General features: G+C 54.0%; 9 protein-coding genes across 9 annotated transcripts; 5 read left to right on the top strand and 4 right to left on the bottom strand.

Annotated features, from left to right (window-relative positions):
- Positions 1-18: 18 nt before the first annotated feature.
- END3 (endocytosis defective- protein) lies at positions 19-1,283 on the top strand (the record flags this gene model as incomplete). Its single annotated transcript, XM_049358098.1, has 2 exons — positions 19-258; positions 315-1,283. The coding sequence occupies 2 exons, from the start codon at positions 19-21 to the stop codon at positions 1,281-1,283; spliced, it is 1,209 nt and encodes a 402-aa protein (XP_049207314.1).
- Positions 1,284-1,494: 211 nt separating this feature from the next.
- Positions 1,495-2,718, bottom strand: J4E79_009249 (uncharacterized protein; the record flags this gene model as incomplete). The annotated part of the gene is made up of 1 exon (XM_049358099.1): positions 1,495-2,718. The coding sequence occupies one exon, from the start codon at positions 2,716-2,718 to the stop codon at positions 1,495-1,497; it is 1,224 nt and encodes a 407-aa protein (XP_049207315.1).
- A 421-nt stretch (positions 2,719-3,139) lies between these two features.
- J4E79_009250 (uncharacterized protein) lies at positions 3,140-3,913 on the top strand (the record flags this gene model as incomplete). The annotated part of the gene is made up of 1 exon (XM_049358100.1): positions 3,140-3,913. The coding sequence occupies one exon, from the start codon at positions 3,140-3,142 to the stop codon at positions 3,911-3,913; it is 774 nt and encodes a 257-aa protein (XP_049207316.1).
- Positions 3,914-4,615: 702 nt separating this feature from the next.
- J4E79_009251 (uncharacterized protein) lies at positions 4,616-7,288 on the bottom strand (the record flags this gene model as incomplete). Its single annotated transcript, XM_049358101.1, has 3 exons — positions 4,616-6,920; positions 6,972-7,138; positions 7,187-7,288. The coding sequence occupies 3 exons, from the start codon at positions 7,286-7,288 to the stop codon at positions 4,616-4,618; spliced, it is 2,574 nt and encodes an 857-aa protein (XP_049207317.1).
- A 2,760-nt stretch (positions 7,289-10,048) lies between these two features.
- Positions 10,049-13,756, top strand: J4E79_009252 (uncharacterized protein; the record flags this gene model as incomplete). The annotated part of the gene is made up of 3 exons (XM_049358102.1): positions 10,049-10,067; positions 10,115-10,159; positions 10,215-13,756. The coding sequence occupies 3 exons, from the start codon at positions 10,049-10,051 to the stop codon at positions 13,754-13,756; spliced, it is 3,606 nt and encodes a 1,201-aa protein (XP_049207318.1).
- Positions 13,757-14,711: 955 nt separating this feature from the next.
- Positions 14,712-16,159, top strand: J4E79_009253 (uncharacterized protein; the record flags this gene model as incomplete). The annotated part of the gene is made up of 2 exons (XM_049358103.1): positions 14,712-14,886; positions 14,940-16,159. 2 exons carry the CDS (start codon positions 14,712-14,714, stop codon positions 16,157-16,159), a joined length of 1,395 nt encoding a protein of 464 aa, XP_049207319.1.
- A 630-nt stretch (positions 16,160-16,789) lies between these two features.
- On the bottom strand, positions 16,790-19,135 carry J4E79_009254 (uncharacterized protein; the record flags this gene model as incomplete). Its single annotated transcript, XM_049358104.1, has 1 exon — positions 16,790-19,135. One exon carries the CDS (start codon positions 19,133-19,135, stop codon positions 16,790-16,792), a length of 2,346 nt encoding a protein of 781 aa, XP_049207320.1.
- Positions 19,136-20,060: 925 nt separating this feature from the next.
- Positions 20,061-20,891, bottom strand: J4E79_009255 (uncharacterized protein; the record flags this gene model as incomplete). Its single annotated transcript, XM_049358105.1, has 2 exons — positions 20,061-20,606; positions 20,658-20,891. 2 exons carry the CDS (start codon positions 20,889-20,891, stop codon positions 20,061-20,063), a joined length of 780 nt encoding a protein of 259 aa, XP_049207321.1.
- Positions 20,892-21,648: 757 nt separating this feature from the next.
- On the top strand, positions 21,649-22,278 carry J4E79_009256 (uncharacterized protein; the record flags this gene model as incomplete). The annotated part of the gene is made up of 1 exon (XM_049358106.1): positions 21,649-22,278. One exon carries the CDS (start codon positions 21,649-21,651, stop codon positions 22,276-22,278), a length of 630 nt encoding a protein of 209 aa, XP_049207322.1.
- Between the last annotated feature and the right edge of the window lie 1,095 nt (positions 22,279-23,373).

Consider the following 23,373-nt stretch of genomic DNA (forward strand, 5'->3'; position numbering starts at 1 on the left):
CCAATTCCGATCGCAATCATGGCGCCGAACCGTATCGAGCAAGACGAAATCGAAAAGTACTGGGAGATATTCAGTTCGCTCAGCGGCGGCGGCACCCACCTAGACGGCGCGCAAGCCGCACCTGTGCTCAAGAACTCACATTTGCGCGATGACCAGCTGGAGAGAGTGTGGGACCTGGCCGACGTGGACAATGACGGCAAGCTCGACTTTGAGGAGTTCTGTGTCGCCATGCGCCTGATCTTTGACCTGATCAACGGGGTACGTCTGTCTGCACGGGCGATGAAGGAGATACAAGATTGACCAGCATGCCGTAGATATCTATGGATGTACCAAAAGCGCTGCCCGACTGGCTCGTCCCCGAATCGAAAGCCCACCTCGTCCAAGCCGGCCGCGCCCTCTCCGGCTCGCAACCCGCCTACGAAACCGTCGAAGACGATGACGACACCCCCGGCCTGCGCGACGGCTTCGACTGGTACATGTCGCCCTCTGACAAAGCGAAATACGAAGAAATCTACACAGCCAACCGCGACGGCCACGGCAACATAACCTTTGACAGTCTGTCCGGCCTCTTCGACAGCCTAGACAACGTGCCCGACTCAGACGTGCGCTTCGCCTGGAACCTCGTCAACCCCAAAGCGCGAGAAAGCGTCGGCAAAGACGCCGCCCTCGCCTTCCTCCACATCCTCAACCAGCGCAGCGAAGGCTTCCGCGTCCCCCGCAGCGTTCCCCCGAGCCTGCGCGCCAGTTTTGAGAAAGCACACATAGACTACGACATTGAATCAAACGCAAACTCGCGCTGGGCCGCGACCCGCGACGAAAACACCGCCACAGGCCGCAAAGCCAAGTTCGGCGACGCATATCTCACGCGCCTGGGCGTCGGCGACCGCGCAGCCAACTACGGCGCGCGCGGCGGCAAAGGCACAGATTTCGGGGGCCGCACAACAGAAGACTGGGAGGAAGTGCGCTTGAAAAAGCAGCTGCGCGAGCTGGAACAGAAGATTGCGGATGTGGAGAAGGAAGCGGAGAATCGGCGGCATGGAAGGAGTAAGGATAGTAAGCCGGCGCTTGTGAAGCGTGAACTGGAGCTTCTGCTTGATTATAAGCGGAATGTGCTCAAGGAGTTGGATAATGATGAGGGGGGTGCGGTTAAGGGGTTGGGCGGCATTAGAGAGGAGATTGAGACTGTGAGGGAACAGGTTGAGGGGTTGCAGGGGCATTTGGAGAGTAGGAAGGGGGTTCTGGAGGATTTGAGGAGGCAGATTGATGATGAGAAGGCGGGGTAGGGTGGTGGGAGATGGGGAGAAGTGAGGGTGTATATAGATATTTGGGTATTGTTAGAGCTGGGTAGTCAGCAATGAGATTTTCGAACACAAGATATCGATGCTGTTCGAGTGCCTCAAAGTGGTAATACGATACTGTGCGATGTTATGAACACAAACCCAAAAATGTAGCCATCCAACATGTCGTATGTAACCGACACAGATAAAAAAAACACTACCGATACAACAACCCCTCCACCTCCTCCGCAACCGCCAAACTACTAGTCAACCCAGGACTCTCCATGGCCAACAAATTCACAAACCCCTCAAACCCCTCCTCCTTGCAGATAACAAAATCCTGGAAATCCTTCCCGCTCGTCGCCGCCAACTTCCCTAATTTAGGTCGTATACCCACATAATCCGGTTGAATAGCATTTCTATCCACACCGGGGAGATACGTCTGGATATCATCGATAGCCTGCTTCATGTTCTTTGTGTTTGGGGTGTAGTCAGTGGGTGAGTCTGTCCACTCGACATCTGGTCCGAAACGAATCCGGCCGGCCATGTCGAGCGTGAGATGGGTTCCTAGACCGCCGTGACCGGGGACTGGGGCGGGGTAGACGAGTGTAGAGGGTTTGGGGTGGGAGACGGCGTAGGAGAAGTAGGATCCTTTTGCGTAGAAAGCTTTTCTGTGCCGTTCTTTAGGCAAGATCATGTTTTGGATATCGACGGCGAAGAGACCTGCGGAGTTTACCAACGTGTCGGCTGTTATGCTGCTTTCCTCGCCGTCGGCTCCCGTCGTTGTTATCTCCCATCCGCTGCGCCCGGAGTCGAGGGGGGTGATGGATGTGACTGTTGATTTAAATGCGCAGATTCCACCGGTGTTTTCGAAATCGCCTTGCAGGTATTGCATCAAGCTGTGCGAATCTACAATGCCGGTGCTGGGGCTTTCCAAGACGCCGGCTTCAGCCCTGACATCAGGTTCGCGGCGGTGGGCTTCGTCTTTGCTGAGGAAGTGGATGGGTACGTTTATGCTTTTGGCGAAGTCGTGGACTTTTTGGAGGGCGTCCATTTGTGCGGCGTCTTGGGCGACGATCCATTTTCCCGTGTTGCGGTGCGGGATGTCGTGTTGTTTACACAGCGAGTATAACATGTCCTTTCCTTGTAGACAGAGTTTGGTCTTGAGAGATGTGGGTCCGTAGTAGAGGCCTGCGTGTATGACTTCGCTGTTTCGCGAACTTGTTTCTGTGCCGACGTGGCCGTGCTTTTCTATTAGGACTGTGGAGGCGGAGGAGCGTTGTTGGAGTTTGCGGGCTATGGCTAGGCCGATTACGCCGCCGCCTATGACGGCGTGGGTGAAGTCGGCATGTCGTGGTATACTTGAGGAGAAATGTCTGGGGTTTGATGTGATTGCTTTGAATTGCGGACTTGTTCGAGAGAGGATGCGCAATGAGGCCATTATGGAAATGGGAGAATTAACTTCTGAAATCAGCGCAACGTGCTACAGAACAGACATCGACGAGTAAACAAGACGAAGCAGAACCTGATTGCAGCGTAAGATAGACTCGGGGTCAAAGACAGTCTTGACAAGTGATGCTTATCGGTGGCTGAGATGCATTTTGGATGACGTTACGTGAAATGCCGTGCCTGACGCTAAACAGAGTGGGGTCTCTCATTTGGTACTTCAATTGGCATTCCAAGGTGTACATGTCCATACAGTGTCCCAGACAAAAGAGTGAGTAATCTTGGTTTAAAAGACACATTGTTCCTCAGGTTTGTTGGTTCTCTCTGCAACGGACATCTCGTGGGACCTCTTTCCTCCATATAGATAACGTCATCGGCACCCCAACCTCCAAACCCCCGACATCGCAACCAGGCCAATGTTCACAACCCTCACGAGACGAGCATTATCACGTCCACCAGCCACCATCATCCCCAAAAGACTACTCCACAGCACACCTTCCAACCTCGCCTCGCCGCTCGTCGACCGCGTAAACAAAGTCACAATGGCCTCCTCAACCAGCACCCCCAAAGTAACTTCTCTAGTCGACCTCCCCTCCTCAGAAGCCAAATGGGTGAAATTACAGAAAGCTACATATGTCGACGCCAAAGGCAAAGAACGCATCTGGGAAATCGCCTCCAGGAAAACCACCGGCACCGCCGGCGTCGACGCCGTCGCAATGGGAAACATAATCTACCACCCCACCAAACCCCCCTCCACAATCGTCGTCATCCAATTCCGCCCCCCAGTCAACAGCTTCACCGTCGAATGGCCCGCCGGCCTCATCGACGCGTCTGAAACCCCCGAGGAAGCCGCCGTACGTGAACTCTACGAGGAAACAGGCTACAAGGGAAAAGTCATCAGCACGTCTCCGGCTGTAGCAGCGGACCCGGGCATGACGAGTGCGAATCTGTGTTTGTGCATGGTGGAAATTCATCTTAATGAGGGGGATCCGGAGCCGGAACAGCATCTTGATGAGGGGGAGGATATTCAGAGGGTTAATATTCCGATTAGTGAGTTGTATGGTAGGTTGGAGGAGTTTGCTAGGGAGGGGTATGTTATTGCGGCCAAGTTGTATCATTGGGCGGCGGGCGCGCAGTATGCGATTGATCACCCGGAGTTGTTTGCGAAGGCGCATAAGAAGGAGGATTGAGGGCGTGTGTTTGATGGTCGGCTGGGATGGGGGATATGGACATGGGGGTGGGCGTGTGGAAGCGGGTGATGCGATGGCACGAGCAATGCATGGCATTGAGATGGAGGCTGATGTAGGAAGATTGGTCAATAACTGGTATACTTTGAACTAGTAACACATGGGTTATGCTGACCTTGCATGCGATATTAGCAATATAGTTGGTTTGTCACTAGGCAATCCTACGTGTAAGCCAATTTCAAGCCGAAACCTTCCATCGCAAATTGACAAGAACATCACATTGCAAGCAATATCAAGATGTGGCAGTAAAGACCATTTCATTCAAACGTCCCAGACAAGCGACGTTACTTCTAGACATTAAGCAAGAAAAACGGTGATGTTTGTATGATCCATCACATAGCTCCTACAACATATATACCCCAAGGCCCATCCGAAGGAGCGAACCCAAGTCATGATCCCGTAGTTTTTTATGCAAAAGCCACACACACCCCGCCCGTCATGTAATGATGTAATATATGTACAGTTAAGGAAATGAGTTTTTGCGAGAAGGAAGAATCACTCGCGGTGTGTTGCGGTGCTCGCTGAAAACGCCGGGCCATCCAATGGGACACAATAGTTTGATAATAAAAGAAAAGGTTAATGCTGGTATGTCGTTGATGCAGATGGAACAAAGATCAAGATGCTAGATCATGCGGAAAGAGGCGTTTACTTGCGGGGCTGCTTGCTGAGGCGCTTCCGCTTCTTGGAGTCGCTTGAGTCGCTTCGTCCGTGGTTGGACGCAGGCATCGTAGGTTGGCCTAGCGGCGCAGGTGATACATCACGCATCAGGCTGCTTTGCTGCGGGGCCTGTAGCTCATAATCCTCACCAGGTGCGGTGTGAACGTATTGCTGAGCAAGAGGGCTGCGTCCCTGGCGCTGGTCTGAGCTGTTGGTCCTGCTGTAGGAAGGCTTGGGCGACTCGAGACCATGGCCCTTCTGCTCGTTGGACAGCGGCGATGTGCGGGCTGGGGCGTGGGCAAGGTCGCTGTTGGTACGCATCTGAGCTGGTCGTTGAGGGCCCTTGGACTGGTAGACCGAGTCGTCGTCGATGGAGTCAACAGATTCGCTGTACATGCCCTTGCTGGCACCCTGGCCGACCTCGTAGGGTCCTCCTCGTGGCTCTTCGTAGAAGGCTCCTCCGGCAGGCTTTTGTGTCTGCTGAGTCTTGTGGTAGATACGCGCATCCTCGGGGTCCATGAAACTCTCGACACGACGGGGCATGTAGATGGAGTTGGCGGCGGAGGTCTCTTGCGAAGCGAAGGAGTCCATGGAGGAACGGGGGTGGAGAGGCACGTGAGGGACGTTGGGGTTGCGGGGCATTGTGTTGGGAAGCGTAAGACCAGAGTCGTTGCCTTGCTGGTACCATCCGTTGGGCAGGCGTTCTGCGGCGGCGAAGCGTCCATCGATGTTGTCGCCGGGCTGAAGGGGGATAGCGGCTGGGCGGTGCTTCTGCGCCTCGGCAGCAGCCTTGAAAGTCTCGGGAACAACGTTCAGATCGTCACCAGTAGCCTCGGCGGCCTCGATAGCCTCCTGGGGAGTGGTCTTGGTGTCGGCGCTACCAGCATCGGCACGAGGTCCACCCCATGTACGCTGACCGGCAGTGAAGATACCGTAAACCATGTAGACCCAGTTGAAGAAGGGGTTGACGATGAACATGAGGGGGTACAGCATGATCTTGTAGCGACCGAGCTTGGCGCCAAAGTACAACATGAGAAGCCAGTTAAGCCCCAGAGAGATGGCGATGAAACCAACGGGAAGGTTGGCAACCTTTTGCGAGGTAGTGATCAAAGAGATACACAGGATGAAGAAAAGCAGGGCGGTGGTTCGGATGGTGTTCTGCATGAAGCGGACGATGAGGAGGATCGGGTAGCGCTTCCAGAGACGGATATCAGTCAACATGCAAACTTCGTTGGTGATAAAACCCAAGAACCAGCGGCGACGTTGCTTGAGCAGAGATTGGTAGGTTTGCACAGCTTCGGTCTTGCAGAATGCTCCGGTGTTCATCTGGATCTGGTAACGTTCCTTGGCGCCAATCATGAACAAGTGAGTGAGCCAACGGTCCTCACCAAGATGGCACTTGCCGTAGTCGAAGAGGTCGTCGCATTGCTCGGCCTTGTCAGCGAAGTAGTACTTGGCCATCCTGCGGAAAGCGGAGAATCGAAGCATAGTAAGGGCACCGGGCAAGCAAGTGACGGCACCGCAGCCGGACTCGACTGAACGCTCGAAGAGTTGACCGTGAACGTATTCCATGTCCTGAAGAAGGGTGATGAGCGAGTTCTTCTCGGTTGTGGAGGTAATGACACCAGTCTGAGCCAACATGTTCTTCTTGCTGCCGGGCTTGAGTTCCATCTCGTACATGAAGTTCTGAATGCAGGTCTTGTCGAGAATGCAGTCGGAGTCGATGAAGAGGACGAAGAGGTTATCGTTGCGCTTGAGGTACTCGGAGTAGATCTTGTCGATGAGCTTGAAGGTCCTCTTCTGGCAGTGACGCTTACCACCGTGGGGGAAGCGGGAGATGGTAATGCGGCAGCTACGGTAGATGACATCGATGGACTTGGGGTAGGTGTCGAGCGTGAGCGGGACACCGAGTTTCTCAATGGTGTTGAGGTAGAGCTCGTCCTCCTGGTCTCCGTCAAAGGAGAGGAAGATGTGCAGGCAGGAGGGCGGGTATTCGCAGTCGACCAGGGAGTCGCAAGTTCGGAGAAGAATCTCGGGAATCTCCTTGTAGCAGGGCATGATGATGACGACCTTGGGGGCGGATGCCTCGTCGAGGACGGATTTAATCCTGCGGCTGCGGCCAACGGAGTGGGTGACGAGCTGGTAGACACAGAACAACCACGGGACGGTCAAGAGACCGGCAAACGACCAGAAGGCGAACCACTGGAGGAAGCCAACCATCTCCTGGGGGAAGTACTTGGTAACCTGCGACGGGAGGGGGAGGGTAACGACCATGATAGGCAAGAAGATGGCACTGTTTCTGTCAGACTTGATTCGCATGGTGGAGCGGAGTTCAAATGCTTACCGGAGAGCGAAGAAGAGGATACCGAAGAAGATGGACAGAATGCGGACACTGATCGTCTCGGCCTTCTGGAAGACCTTGACAATGCAGTACAGGAAAGCAGCGACCCAGAGGAACCACTCGAGCAGGGCAGCCAACATGAGACCACCGATGATGGCAACGTAGGCAATCTACTGCAGTCAGTTTCTGTAGCCACAGTCGGCAATGGCTGTACTCACATCCTTAGCTGGCCAAGGGTCGTCAATGTCTGGGGTAGAGTGGTCGATTTCGCGGGCAAAGACCGCGCGGGCGGCGAGGCCCATCATGTCTTGCCAAACCATGGTGGAGTATTAAGTATGTATATTCGTTGTTGTCGTTAAGCGGATAGCGAGCGATGCTGTCTGGGTTTCGGACAGCCGTCGACCCTATATGTAAGGCGACCAAATGGGTGACGCAGATGCGGTGAGTTGGAGAAGCACGGCCCGTCGCTGAGGTATGGGAGGGGCCCTGAGTAACAAAGGCTCGTAACCCAACAGTGGCACGGGGCTAGATAATTGACGTAGAGGCGAATTGCTGATCCAAGACTGTCGCAGAGCTGAGAAAACTACTAGGATACAGGTATTGGTGTTTGGCGGTAGTAGTTGTAGTGGTGTAAGCGGATGGTAAGTCTTCGCGGCCCAATAAACGAGTGTAAGGGTGGGAAGGACAAGAAGGGCTTAGACCAAGGTCATTAACAAGATACCGCTCGCAAGGGCAGTCCGGAGTCGTATGGGAGGAGCGCCTTGAGGAGGAAGGAAGTCTCTACGAGGGGATCGAGCTGGTTTACAAGCACGAAAAGCGGGCGCGCTCGGTCCACATGGCCTTCACCCGAAGAGTGCTGGATCCTCTGGGCAGCAGTCGAGATGCACGATCGTCACAGGGGCACTCCAACTAGATTTGGCAAGCTGCCCGCGCTTGGAGCTCGAAAACGAGTTGCGTGCAGGCCTACGCCTGGTCTCAGTGGCCCCGACCCGTGCCAAACCACGCGCCGGCGGCCCTATGCCTGCAGCCTCGCAGTTATTTTGGGCGCCCCCATGCGCCGTCTACCGTTAGCTGTCTGAAGCTTGCAGGCAAAGTGTTCCTCTCTGTTTCGCATCCTCATCACACACAGAGGCACATCCTACCTGTTTGGGGCCGTGTGTTTGGGGCCCTCGAGAGCCGTGGTCTGCACGCTGGGCATGCAGTGGTGTAGTAATCTTGTAGTCATGGTAGCTTCTACCTCGTTCCGCCGGACGTGGCCATCGTCGCATGAGGTGGCATCGTCGCTCTTGGAAATTCGCCTGTAATGCACCGCTGCTGGTCGCCTTCTATTGCCAAGAGATCCTCCAGCTTCGCGTGGATTCCGGGCGTTCAGGGGTCGGCATCGCTCGCTGTTCTAAAGCCATGTCCGACCAATTATGGCACCACGCGCCTCATGCCGTCTCGTAATCCCCAGCGGCGGCCCCAGAGCCTCGCGGTAGAGGCTGTCTGTCACACCGTGCTATGGCTGGTAGCTGTCGTAAAAGAAAGCCATGTCGCCGTATCCCTATTCCCATGCCCCATCCGACGCTACGCCGAGTCGCTGCACCCTCTCCTCCCGCATCTCGTTGAGTCGCGAGCGCTAGGGAAATACCTGATGAAAAATACGAGGGCTGTGGATATGCCAGGCCGACCCGCTGCAAAAAGCACGAAACGGCGACGGCGGCCCCAACATGCATGGAGACTTGACAGGAGGAAACCTGTGCCGCTTCCGCTCGTACCGGTAATGATGAATTTTTCCATGTTCCACAGCGTGGTGGACCGCCCGCTCGTCATAACGCATATAGCAACATCGACGTTGCAGCACGGGGGCCTGTCTTTGCCCTGATTCCCGAATAGATCTCGCCTACCCACATTGGCAGAGGCTGAGGGCGGCTCGCAATCGATAAAGTCGCTGCGCACCGGCGACCCGTAGTTTCGGATCCTGCTTTTCCTGCCCCGAGCGATGACAAGGCGCTGATCGCACTCGCTACGACGCTCATCAATCTTGTTTGCTGCCGGCCCAACGGTGGCAGATCGCCAGTGCGCTCAACCTGCATGCACAGCATTGTTGACTGTTTACACCGACTCCAACATGCAGCGTGTTCGGCCTTCCTTCTGGAATGGCCAGGATCTCGCCCTCGTATAGTATACATCTTACACGTCCGTGTCACTCATGAATCGCTGCTGTTGAGATGAGTGCGCTTGCCGTCAACCGCAATAGCGCCGCGGCACATAGTCTCTATGAATTTGGTCATGGACCCCTGAGCTACAATTGAACTCTACGATATTCGACTCTCTAGTCTATATCACAGCCAGTCAAGGGTGGAAGAATGCGCCATGTGGCGGCCCTCAGGGGTGAATTGTTAGAGTTTGAGGCTAGGTAACCGTTTTCGCTCCCAGCTTCCAGTCCCGCACTGCAAATGCGCCACGGGGCTGAACGTCGGGTAAAGCTCTGAATGGGACGTCTTCGCCTAAGCCTAAGTGTGTGACATTGAATGTGATATGGGATTCGATAATGTGCATGAGAGTCATTCCTGCCGTACTTAGTGTTGGACCTGACTACATTAGGAAGTCCGCTCGCTTGAACGCTGAGTGATGACTGATCCCCATCGTCGAGCTGTTTCAAGCGCATTTTGGACATTCATTGTGACTATTCCAGTTCTAAGTGATACATGATATGTACTCCAGCGTATTCTCGTGTATGAGTTAGGCAGTTGGTGTTCAGTCTCCGCACCCTGGTTTGAGTACCCAGGACTGCTTAGTCATGGCTCTCTCATGTGAACCGCGGGACATTTGGTGACGCACGGATACCTGGATACGTGAGCGAACTCGCTGCAGGTACCGCTCACAAATTCACCCGCAACGTCGACCCAAGACCCCGCGATCGCGACATTGCTGCAGTCGCAAACAGCCTCGCTCTCACCCGAGCTTGTCTCAACGAGCCCGAACCAATGCAACAAGCGCCTGCGCCTGATATATTTCCCACCTTCCATGTGCGCGTATAACCGATCCGTGCTATCTACCGCCGCCCCTCCACCACTGCGGCAATCGCCTCCTCCACCATGGACAGGCCTCGGAAGCGTACGTGCCCGCGTTGTAGTTGACAGAGTCGTACTAATAATGTACAGGCGAATTGCGCGAACTGAATATCCGCGCCTGGGATGGCGAACAAGGTACTTGGTCTTAGAATAGTTGCACCTGCAGCCCGCGTGCTGACGATATGTCCAGACGTCTTCGCCGTGCAAGGCTCCCTCGACTCGTCTATGAAAAAGAACACGGCCTTTATCAAGCGCCTGCGAACCGCCGTAAACGCCGCCGCCCAAGCGCAGTTCCTCCAGGAAATCCGCGCCCTATCCCTCCACAAATACCTTTCCGAGATTATCTCAGCCTGCTACGAGGGCCTGTGCAGGCTCAAGACGCCCGGCGAGATTGCTGCCGGCGTGGAAATTGTCAGCGCTCTCCATCAACGCTTCGGCCCGACCGAGTTCACGGGATACATTGCCTGGTATATTGGGAGGGGCTTAGCGACGCCGGACAAGTCACACCTCAAGACACTGGCCCCCGAAGTGCGCGAGCGCGAAGAGAAGGAGCGCCTGGCACGTCAGCGCGTACTGCTGCGAGTAGCTACCGAACTTTGGCTTGTGGGTGTCCTGCGCAGCCTGGATGACGTAGCTCGACCTGAAGAGGCGAGCAAGACCAAGGACAATGGCAAGCTCGTCGAGGACGCCGCAAAGGCAAAGTCTCGCGCGGAGAGCGCCGACGCCGAGCCCTTTCCTCTCGAGGTGCTCAAGGACATGCTGGGACACGACCGCGAACATGTCAACTTGCCCCTCGTCGTCATCTTCGTCAAGGCCTTCGCCTGGGATATCCTGGGGTCCAAGCCTTCTTCTGCAGAGGGTCGTAAAACAGTCAATGAGGACGGCACTACAACGGCAGAGAAGAATGGAGACACTTCCGGCGCCGAAGACGAGGACCACGACCCGCCCATCATCTCTCCCGACTTGCAGCAGCGGTTCAGGAACATCCTCACCCGCTACTTCGAAGACGTCAAGACGCACCTCCTCCGCGACCAAAAACACATCCTCAGTCAGGGTCGGAAGAATGCCGAAGCATACGTCAAGTCGGGCGAGGTCTTCGAGGACCGTCAGAACAACTACGAGAAGCAGATGAAGTCTCAAGAGCGCTTGGTAACAAATGCACAGGTGCTGGCCGACGCTTTGGGTGTGGAAATGCCAGACTTGAAAGAGAAGGACAACTCCGCAAACACAGGTGATGGTGCTATTGGCCTGATCAAGGCGGGCGAATATCTGCGCGGCCAAAGCGACGGCGCTGGCATCTGGGAAGACGAGGATGAGCGCCGTTTCTACGAGAACCTGATCGACCTGAAGGACCGCGTCCCGGGTATTCTGCTAGAGGAAGTCAAGAAGAAGAAGGCAGATGGTGATGACCAGGTGGGGAAGAAAATCGAGGCAAAGGCTGAGCCCATCGAAAAGGAAACAGCAGAGCCTGCCAATGATGCAAAACCGACTGATGGAGACGACCAATCTACTGCTATCGCGAACAAGTCCGTCGGAGCACAGGTCGACGCTCTTTTGGCGCGCCTGCCGGAACTCGCGACGAAGGACGCCGTCGATCAGACTGCCATGGATTTTTGCTTCTTGAACTCCAAGGCCTCACGCAACCGTCTGATTAAGGCTGTGCAGGAGATTCCCAAGGGCCGATCCGATCTGCTCCCCCTGTACTCTAGACTCATCGCAACCCTCGGCAAGTACATGCCGGATGTGGCCCAGGGACTGGTATCCTACCTCGATGAAGAGTTCAGAAGCTTGCAGCGTCGAAAGTCCAAAGACTTTCTCGGACAGGTGCGAACGCAGAATGTACGCTACCTTGCAGAGTTGACCAAGTTCGGTGTCGTCCCTGAGCACGTCATCTTCCACTGTCTCAAAGTCAGCCTAGACGACTTCTCACGGATGAACATTGAGATCATCTGCAACCTCTTGGAAAACTGCGGACGCTATCTGCTTCGCAATCCCGAGACGTCTCCTCGTATGCATTCCTTCCTCGAAACTCTTCAGCGAAAGAAGGGCGCTCAGGTCATTGGCCAACAAGAGCGCATGCTGATCGAGAACGCTGTCTACTACGTGAACCCACCAGAACGCGCTGCAATCGAACAGAAAGAGCGGACGCCAATTGAACTCTTCCTACGCAAGATCATGTACCAGGACCTGACTCGTCGCACGCTGGACAAAACCATCAAGCAGGTACGCAAGATGCACTGGGAGGAAGAGGAAGTAGTCAATCTTCTCCACAAGGTCTTTGCAAAGCCGGGGAAGATCAAGTACAGCAACATCCACTTGCTAGCCGTCATGCTGGGAACAATCCACCGATTTCACCAAGACTTCGCCATTTCCGTCATTGACGACCTGCTCGAGTCCATCACGTTCGGGCTAGAGTTGAACGACTTCAAGTTCAACCAACGCCGGATCTCTGAAGTCAAGTATCTCGGTGAACTTTACATCTACCGATTGGTTGACTCGCCTCTTGTTTTCGACACTCTATACAAGCTCCTGAACTACGGGTGGGAGGGCGGCTATGCACGACCTGGGGGATACAATCCGCTGGATCAGCCGGACGACTACTTCCGCATTCGTCTCGTCTGCAACCTACTCGAAACCTGCGGCATGTACTACGACAAGGGTGCAGCGAAGAAGAAGCTTGACTTCTTCCTTACGTATCTGCAGTACTATGTCTGCATCAAGGAGGCACTGCCGATGGACGTGGAGTTTATCGTGCAAGACGCATTCAATCTCGTCAGACCGCAGTGGAAGATCATCACCAACCCAGAGGAAGCTTCACGTGCTTTTGCCGAAGCCGTCAAACAGAATTACCAAACATCGTCAGCCGACAAGCCTGTTGAGCCCGACGAAGACGACCTCTCTGCATCAGACGACGAGATGGATGGCCCCGAAGACGAGGACGTCGTCCTACCTGATGGAGAAGGAGACAAGTCATCTGGCGAAGAAGACGATGACTCTGACGATGATGAGCCTGTGAAGCAGACATCTTCGGATGAAGAGGAAGAACAGATTGTGGTAACACGTCAAGAAGACGAACGCGACCCAGAAGCCGATGCTGAGTTCGATCGCGAGCTTGCTAAGCTCATGTCGGAGAGTGCAGAATCGCGTAAGCATGACCGAAAGCCTGTGTTCGACGTACCGCTACCCATGCGCCGTGCTCGAGAGGCTCCGGTCAATGCTGAAGACGTCGGAAACGAAGTGCCCATTCCGGAGGCTCCAGTTCCTTCGCAGACGATGAAATTCTCCCTGCTCAGCAAGCGTGGCAACAGAACGCAGACCCGATCTATTGACCTCCCCTCAGATTCGACCTTTGCTGTCGCTATGCGTAACAAACAGCAAGCAGACACAGAAGAACGACAGCGAATCAAGAGCCTCGTCCTGAACTACAACGAAGCTCGCGACGATGCTGACGACACGACTGGTGATGCGCCTTTTCATTACACCCTTCAACCTAATACCAACAGAATACGTATTGACTCCCCTCAAGGTCTGGACAAGACTCCGAACCCGTATGCGCAGCCGCGCCTCGACAAAGCTGGTGCAAATCGCAGCAATCAGCGTGCAAGGAAGCTACAGCTGTCAGATGTCAATTGGTATGACTCCCAATCCTCTCTTCGGCAGAGTCGCCCTGGGACTGGTGCAACGTCTGCTTCAACGCCTAGGCCGCTTCCGGTGTTCGCATCGAAGCGTTGAGACGAAGTGCGAGTCCAGGCTTCTCGTAAGCCTTCAAATGCTTGCAGTCGACATTGATCCTTGGCGTTACTTTCGAAGCGCTCTTCATCATCACGAAGCTAACCGCGAGGCCCTGTGTGGGCGACTGATTGTTTAGGACATGATTCCTGTCTACGATGCTGCAGCTAGCATCCACTATGAACGCCGCAAAAGCTCCCTATGCTTACCATTGCCATTCCTGCAGAGCATGCCATTCGCGGTATGTATCACCTAAGGATAAGCAACCGTTCCGGTGTCGAGACTCCGTGCTCCAAGCGAAGAGAAAGCTTTCGCCAGTGAGAAACATCCTACCTTGCGCAAGAGCGTCCCCGGGGCAGGTGAGTATGCTACGCAGACGTATGGATATTGCGACATGGCGTTTGCGACAAGCAACGCTTGAGCCGGAGGATGAGCGAAGACGGATTTGCGTCTGCCAACGCGTTATCAATGACATGCGCCGTCTTACGGACGCCATATGAAGGGGAAGGAACGCGATGGCTCTGGGTAGCAGACGTGAGCGTATTACTGGCAGTGTATTGCTTCCCACATCAACGTTCGTATCTAAAATTGAAACTGTCGTTACCTCCGATATGTGCTTGCTCCATTGAGGTTTGCGGCCTGGCATTCCATCCGCACATTCATCTCCGCTTGCCTGCATTGACTGGGCAGTGTGCCGGATTGCCGCGTGCATGCAGCCAGATAGCGAGATAACAGTGAACAAGTGACGACGTCCAAGGCCTAGGCACGCGCTACCAGGGCGGCGCGCTCGCGCTAGTGAAGCGCGTACCTTGCAGAAACATGTACGTCACGAGAAAACAGAAAGTCAAAACCGCGCGCATGCCCCAATTAAATCCCCATCCCAGGTCATTCGACCTGAATCATATCCCCGACGCGACAATTTCTTAGAACGGATTTTATAGCAAGACTAATGTCTAATATGCTGTCCCTCGCGCTCGCGTTCGCAGGCTCAGCCTCGGCTCTGACCTTGCCGACGTTCCTCCAAAGCTCAGGTCAAGCTCAATCACCACTCCAGCCTCTGGACCACTCGCAGAACTACCAGTTTGATCCCCTGCTGCATCTCCCTGGTATCTCGCCATACTTTGACGCAGTCGGTCCGTACCATCCTGCCCATGTCGCGGGAATAGCCTATACTAACTCCATCCAGGCTTTGGTCTCGAGCACAAACCTCCCGTCGGCTGCAATGTCACGGCCGCATCGTACATCATCCGCCACGGCGCCATCTACTCCAACGACGACGAATACGAAGAATACATCAAGCCTTTCCTGTGGAAGCTCGAGACACACCGCAATGGATGGACCGGCCCGCTCTCCTTCATGGAAAAGTGGCAGTCCCCAATCTTGGAAGATAGACTGGAGGAACTGACTCCCTCCGGCGCCGTCGACGCGGAAGCAGTAGGCAAGCACCTCCTACAACGCTACCACCACCTCGTGCCCAACACAACCCGCATCCTCGCGGACAAAAAGAGCAGAACCTACGACACCGCCGCCAACTTCGTCAAAGCCTTCCCCCAAGCCTCCGACATCGAGATAGTCCGCATAACCGAAAACACAAACGGCAGCATGGAATCCCTCATCCCCCACAAATCCTGCAAAAACTTCAGCAAGAAACCCGGGTCTAAGCAACAAAAAAAAGTCATCGACCTCTACGGCGCTTCCGTCGCACACCGCCTCTCCCCTTACACACCCTTCAAACTGTCTCCTAGTGATGTTGTTGGCTTCCAGATGCTGTGCGGCTACGAATCCGCCATCAAGGGCGAGCGCAGCCCCATCTGCGCGCTGTTCACAGACTCGGAGTGGATGGCGTATGAGTACGCGTGGGATCTGAAGTACGCGTACATGGTCGGTCCTCTCAACCCGCTGAGTCCTTACCTCGGTTTCCCGTGGCTGCAAGCACAGTCTCAGCTCTTTGCGCATATCGAGAAGCACGATACGCCTGGTGACGGCTGGCCGGATAAACAGCGTTTCTTCCTCGGTTTCACGCATAGAGAAGTCCCGCCTTTTATCGCTACCGCACTCGGTCTGTTCAACTCTTCTTCCGACGCTGCGGAACAGTTCCCAACTGACCATATCAACTGGACGCGTGCGTGGAAGATGAGCGATCTCATTCCTTTCCTGGGGCATGTTGGTATGGAGAAGATGATTTGTGAGAGGGGTGGTGTGCATGGTGATGAGCCTGGCACGTATGTTAGGTTCATTGCGAATTCGGCGCCGAGACCCATTCCGGATTGCCAGGATGGGCCGGGTGCGAGCTGCGAGTTTAAGTCGTTCAAGAAACTTATTGGGAAGGGGGCGAAGGCGCATAAGGACTTTCATAAGGTTTGTGATGTGAAGGATTGTCAGGATGCTAGCTGTATGGAGGAGTAGTAAGCGCGTGGTGGTGAGATGGAGTGATTTGCATTTGTATATATACTTAACGAAGTACACATCAATTGTACTCTTCAGCACATCACAACCCTCTTCATACAGTCAAGAAGCCATGCAAGTTCTCGTCCAAAGTTACAGCTACGCTATGCTACTTATACATATACACCAACAAATGCAAAAATGCCATGATGCCGCTCGAAAATCGATATAACCTTCCCCATATGCAAGGAGACGACACATGTAGCTTAAACATGGCCAAGACCCATCCTCCGCTCTCATGCCCTTGCCCGAAATGCTTTCCTTCCTATGTGTGTGTTTGTGTGCCCTCACCGAAACGCTTCCCTTCATGTGTGTATCTGTACAATAGCGACATGTTTGTTCCTGAAATGTAATGTACAGCTCGAGTGCCATGTTCCGTAAACGATCGTAGTCGGTCGTATAGCTGCAATGTACGTAGAGGGAGACGCTCGAAGCGATCTTTTGAGGACGTTCGCGCTCGTGGTGACTCGTCAATCGTAATCGTGATCGTGATCGTATCCGCTGTCGTGAGAGGGCGTCTCGGGTCAACAATCGCTGTTGAGCTTGTGCTTCGGCCAGTCATAACCGGTTTGATCCCATAACTGCTTTGCGTTAGTTGTGTGCTTGTATGATAAGCAAGACAGGACTATGTACTGTGTAGTTAGGGTTCTGGTAAGCCTTCGGATGCTTCTTGATATATTCTGTAGTCTCGAAGCCCGGGGGATCGCACGTAACCATCTCCTCGCCTTTCTTCTGATACCACCGCACGTAGTCGAATCGCATGGTGGCAGGAAAGACCAGGTTCTTCCAGTCGATCCAGGTCCAGGAGTTACTGATGCCAAGGTTGAGAATGAGTGACAGGGGTTCTTCTGCGATTTGTCGAGCTTGGATGTTGCCGTTGGGTCCTACAGAACGGCCGTCCATGATGAACATGGTCTGGTCACCAACCTTCCAGGAGATGTATGCGTCCTTGCCTTCTCCGGGAACATATTCGAAAGAGTACCGCTGATACTGCTTGTTGTCGAACCAGTCCCTGTTTAGTATCGTGCTGGCAGAGATGGCCTCTTGGAAGGCACCGCCGGCGTAGGTGTTGAGCCCACTGTAACGAAGGTCTGGGAACGCCGTGAAGTTGTAATTCGGGTGGTACCAGATGTCGAAGGGGGCAACCTGGAAGCTCTGTGTTGCTATTGGCAGACCTGCTGGACCAGGGTATCCTGATGTGGCACCCACCTCGATGACGTCAATTTCTGGTGCTCCCCTTCCTTTACCTGGCGATGGGTGGTCTTCACCCGGGCAGGTGCATGAGTTGAGTCGTTGTCCAGGTAGGTGAGATAAGCCGTCAGGACTAGACTGATTAGGCGTGATACCAGCATCGCAAGCTTGGTAGGTGTAGGGCCACAGCCCGTCGGTTGTACTGAGATAGCCTGGCCGGCCGAGATTGCCCATTGTCCAGGCGCCAGGCCAGAGTCCCTGTACACCGGCTGGTCCTGGTAGCGACACTGAAACTTCGAAGATACCGCCCTTGAAGCACAGCTGGTTCCAACTGTTCAGCATACCGGATCGGAACTTGAGACCATGGTTGAAGAATTCTTCCAGCCGCAGCTGAAGCGTGCCATCTTTGGTAGTGACAGCATCTGGATCATACCATTCAACGTCCTGAGTCGCGCCATACCAGACGTTGGGTGCAAAGAAGTAAGGGTCGTCTCCTTCATAGAACGTGCGGCCATTGTCATTAAACTCATCGCTGAAGACGAGCACATACTCATCGCCAAACTCTCCGGCCCTTGTCTTGACAGCGTCAGGTGTGTCGGGGTCGATCAAGCCTGTCCGTATGTTCTCCAGGAGTGGATACTGTTTGTTGTTGACTATAGCCCAGATCTGAGGCCTCCAGGGATTGGGAAACATGCTCAATGGCATACCGTAGGCTGAGTTGTAGTCGATGACGCCTACCGCAGAAAGTACTGGAAGGCCGATGAAAATGAATAACAGTCCTGATATCATGAAAGCTAGGCCAATAGTGGAAACGATGCTGTCTCTTGTAAAGTGATCGCGTATCCTCGGTTTGAACTTGATATCATCGTCGTCGCGAGGCATGTGCATTTCATCGTCCGCTTCCTCCAAGTCGCAAACCAGTGGCCAGGACAGTATTCCTTTCTCCTCGTACGGCGCCGTTAACCTGTCGTCGATGAAAGACACGTTCTTCTTGTCATCGTACAGCTCAATGACGCTATCGTTGAGGCCCGTCACAGATGCATTGGGGGTAAGGAACGGGTTGATTGGTGGAATGCCAGGCGGCGGAGTGGTTGTGCGCGAGCGGGCGGCCAGTCTGGCATAAGACTGCCGTTCCGATAAGGACGTCCTCCGACTACGGCTATGGCTACTGGCGGAATCTGAGAAAGGGTTGAAGTAGCGAGTATAGTCGGTTCCCAAGTCTTGTAATGTGAGTGGAGTGCCTGGAGAGCGGGCTCCATGACCTGTCAAGTCTGTTGTACTCCTCGCTTTTGGTGTCCTCAAGTGAGGCCGGGGCGGGATGCGCAAATGAAGACGGCCTGTACTGGTGCGCGGCCGATGCTTCGTTGACTGGGTATCATCGCTTGACTGCGGCTCGTGGCCGTCTGAGCTTCCATCGCTCGCTGATCTGGAGTTTGCGAGCGGCGAAGGGACGACGGGCGCAAAGGGCAACGGCGAGGATTCGCGCTCTGCCGTTGGCGGGATGCCGAAGTCGAAGCCATGGTCAGAAGCTGGGCTCTGACTGCCGCTCGGCTGGCCAATCAGCGGCTCTTCGGCTGCCCCTGCTGGCTCGGATGCTCCTTCTGTGCTGGTGTCGCGGGGAGACGCAGCTTCCCTCTCGACAGTTGAACTCGACGACGACGATCGCCTGAGCTGCTCGTCTTGCTTTTGAGGTGATTCCGAGTACTCGGACGACGTGGACGAGGCGACTCTTCGTATGGACGCCATGGCGATTAGCGACCGATTGGCGTTCGCGCCGGCGTTTTGCCCCACAGCGCGCGCTATGTCGTGCAGCTCACGCCAATTGTGATGCTGCGTGTAGTAGCTTTGTCGACAGAATGCTCAGATATATCTTGAGTTTGAAAAGAGACCGTGGGAAGTAGCTGGAGACGAGGGTCTGCGAACGTGTTGTGCCTGACGTCGCGAGGCAAGGTGCTGGTCGGAGAGCTTTGACGCGGTGGGACGTGGGAGGGTCGGGGTGGATATGGCACCTGTATGTGAGCAACACAGAAAGCGGGGAGGCTCGCAGAAGACAAGAGCTGCGTATGCGAGTGAATAAACTTCCAAAAGGCGCGTAGTAGCGACAGTGAGTAGCGATGTTGGCCTGGCAAGCGCGGTGATTGTTTGAGCGGGAGAACTGGTCTGATAGTAGCCTTGATGGTGAAGGCGAGTTGCCCACGACGCGGCCAATCACAGCTTCCCAATTAGGGTTCACCAAACAACAGGAGCGGTTCCGAAGACGGGCAGGAGCGGTTGCCTGCACCTGCGCCTGTGCTGCGTCGCGCTTCGGACTCTCCTCATGCTTTCACCACAGCCGAACGGTTACTGGCACAACACGACTCGACAGGTACCCTCACCACTGTGGCCGGAGTCGTCTCCCATCTTCATGATGTATGTGAGGTTGTCGCCTCGCAGGCCGCACCTTCTTCCGATTGCTCGAACCGTGGAAAGCACGATGGGCTCAACGACGCACGCGCTTACCTCATGATGGCCCTGATCCACTGTCTCCCATGCAGACAGCATCGGCGAGGCCAATGGATGTTACACAACAACAGCGTGCTGGAACATGTAGCACGAGGATACCGTTACGTGTCAATTCCCATGAGTCGCGAGTATGTCAAGTCCATATCTAGCACGACACTTCCCCAACCTCTCACAAAGGCGCTCTTTCTATCGTGAACAGTATCGGCACGTCCGTTCCAACCCTCACATCGTTGGCTTTGACGTGGTTGCTCGTACTGAGCTGACCGCCGTTCATCTGCGTAGGCCACTCCTTGACATCCCATTCCAGACCTTCGGTAGAGATGATCGCCGGTCCGTATATGGGAAGAAACCCTACATTCTCAGTAAAGACACCATCTTCCTGTAGCCCTCTCAGCAGAGTCTCCCTACTCCGAAGTATGAAGCTCAGGCTGCACTCGGAGAACAGCCATAGGCGAAGGTCGGCATGTCGATTTTCTTCCCTGTATATCTCGTTCAGGAGCCCGAGGCCCTGATCAACCCTCCCACCGAGGGTACCAAGGACAATCACATCCCGAACCATTGAGGAAGTAAGACGCGACGAGATTTTCTTCATGCATTTCCCAAAGTCTGTGCTGTATTGGTCACCATCGCGTAGCACAGGAACGCCTCGTGCTTCGTAGTAGTCACGCACATCATCGCGTAACGAGTCCAAATCTCCATGGATCATGTCGGGTAGCTATACCTGTCAGCGACCTGTGTAGACGCTATGTATCACATACTTACTCACATATTGTTCGCGTTGCGCTATCAAGTCACCTTTCAGCATGTCGTAAAGTCTATTCGCCCCGCCATCGGCACATATGCGGTACCCAGTGTGCTTCCAAAGGCGTGAAAAGGCAGTGAAGTGGGCTATTGGTTGATTCAAAATGAGAAGATCGGGAGGGTTTGGTGTCTTCTCCGGATGGGCGCTTTCCGCAAGAAACTTCGCAGGGTACAGTTCGCTGTCTTCACGTTGCGCCATATTTCTAACTTTCTCTAGGGTATCCAAAAAATGAGTGTGGTGATATAGATAATCATGCAGTCGATGCGACTGTCGAAAATGGTTCAGATCGAGAATTCCGGATGACGTGCGCGATGAAGCGGCAAGTGCGATGCAGATATGGCGAACGCACTAAGCCATAGAAGGACTAGCTCATGTCTCCCGCGTCTCTTTCTCCACGGATCACTGATACGCAGATATGCATGCCTACCACGGTTTCAACCTTTATTTATAACACTTCGCATGTACAGTTCCTTCCTCATGATGTATGAGGTTCCCCTCCCGGCTCCTCGATGCTTGCTCTCGGGTTTATTCTCATGCAGGGCGGAGTGGGTCGGTTGAAGGTTTTCGTTGCCAAGTTAATCTACGTATCCTGGGATGCCCCAATCGCGAGCAGGCTGCTGGGGCCCTGCACTCATACTTATTCCCATATATATATACTGTTGCTTGCAACACCAGATCGATGATTTCAAAATACGTATCCTGGGATGCCGCGCCGGCTGCATTCCCCAAGGAGTAAGTCTGTATGCAGGTTTTGTGATGCCAAGTGGCGGCCTGATGAGGCTGGCGCTCGTTTGCTATACCTAGGTATACATCACCCTGGTCAGACCTCGGGAATCCCGCAAGCTTTCTGGTCGCACGTATACCCACTATCGTACGTGCTTCAGTCTCACATCGCCAACCCGTCTTTCGCGCTTGCACTCGCAAATTACCTGACGCTACGACCTTCACCGCCACCATGCCACCATCGGTCCAGAAGTTTCTAGACAGTCTTAAGGGACATCCCGTGACCGTGCCTTTCGTCGACGTTCCGAATGACATGGTTTATTGGGGCTTCACTATCTACCGGACATACTACGGCCCTGGATCGGATCAGCGGTGGAGCGAATTGCTCCAGCGAATGACTACTGAAACTAAGCTCGACCTCGAGAGCCAAGACGGGGCTGAAGACGACACGACTAGCACTGCAAAGGCTTGGTCTCTATTCAAACTCGACGCTCGATCAGACTCTACAGTGTTAGATGGCTTGACGCTGGAGCAGGTTCGACAGCTGTACGTGGAGGGAGTTGGAGGCCGGCCGATGAACGCAGACGACAACCCGTTTCGAGTCTTCTTCTTGGCTGACGCTGAGGCGCTAGTGGGCTCCGATTTTGATAGTGCTCTGATCAAGGTCGTGGCAGCAGAGTACGATGCCGCTGCTTGTGTACCTGTGAACTGGAAATTTGGTCCGCAGCGTTATTTTGGATGGATGAGGATGCCAGTGCGGTGTGTACTGGCTCTATGGTTCACGCTAGATTACCTTTTTCTTCAAGAAATTGTCGATTCCACTGCCGGTGGCCCGGGCGCATTATGGGACAGCCCGCTGTGATGAGGCGGAAGAATACAGGGCTACACATTCATAGGGAGGAATCAGTTCGGAAACAGTTCAAAATCGACTGTATGCTAGTATTTCACGATGTTATATTCTGCAATACAATGACTATGTCAAGATTCTGTCTTGGTGTTGGCATTCCTACTTGGTACGTTGAGAAGGACAAACGTGACGATATTCACATTCCCGCAGCAGTCATGCGACCGCCTAGAGCATCAGCTGTTGACACACGAATAAGTCAGCTTTCGTGCAGGAAGATCGACAACAACTCGCCATCAAGACAGTAAGGCTGACTCCACTTACATTGGTTTTCACATGATGGATCTCTTCGGACAGCAACACAAAATACGCCCGATTCCCTTTGTTTCCAATACATTCCATGACGCGAGCGTACGTATGCTGAAAATAGGGGTCCGTGGAAGAGCCAGCGTCTCCTGGTAGGGGCGGTGCACCTAGTGGGACGGGTGCTGTCGATTGATACGTGATAGCGACTACGGCCCACGAAGATTTATGGATGGTTTGATGAGGCTTCCAAACAGAAGACCTTAGCACGACGCACGCATTTCAAGCTTCGTCGTTTCAATATAACTACACTCGAGGTCGATGGCCAAAGCGAAGCAGGTCTCAAACACAAGCTCTGCTTACGCACAACGGCCCCACGTTAGTAAACCTCGGCCTATGTTTCGGACCTGCGTTAAATTGTCGTTCGTGATGGTTGTTACTATCAACACATCTATATCCGTAACTATACTTCATGGTCGTTTTCTGGCCTTGATAGATTGTCGGATGTCGATCGTTCCGTATCTATCTATCTTTACGCATAGCAACGCTGACGATGCCTTGCTAAAGATGGAGCGAGGGAGAGGCACTGGCCACCAAAGCCGCGGATGCGAAGGGGTCGCTGTGCGATTCTGGGAATGCTTTGTTTCAAGGAAGGGTCTATAACTAAGTACAAGTCAGTCGGACATGCGCTTGAGCTCGTGACCTCGAGCAGGCACCACGCAAATTGACTTCATGAGCCTTTACGAGCTCTCACGACGATGTAAATTTCAATCAGATACGATCGCGAGTCTAGCAATTGAGAGTGTGTAT

The sequence above is a fragment of the Alternaria viburni genome (genome assembly GCF_023758015.1).
Source record: "Alternaria viburni strain BMP 2772 chromosome Unknown scaffold_24, whole genome shotgun sequence".
Lineage (NCBI taxonomy): Eukaryota > Fungi > Ascomycota > Dothideomycetes > Pleosporales > Pleosporaceae > Alternaria > Alternaria viburni.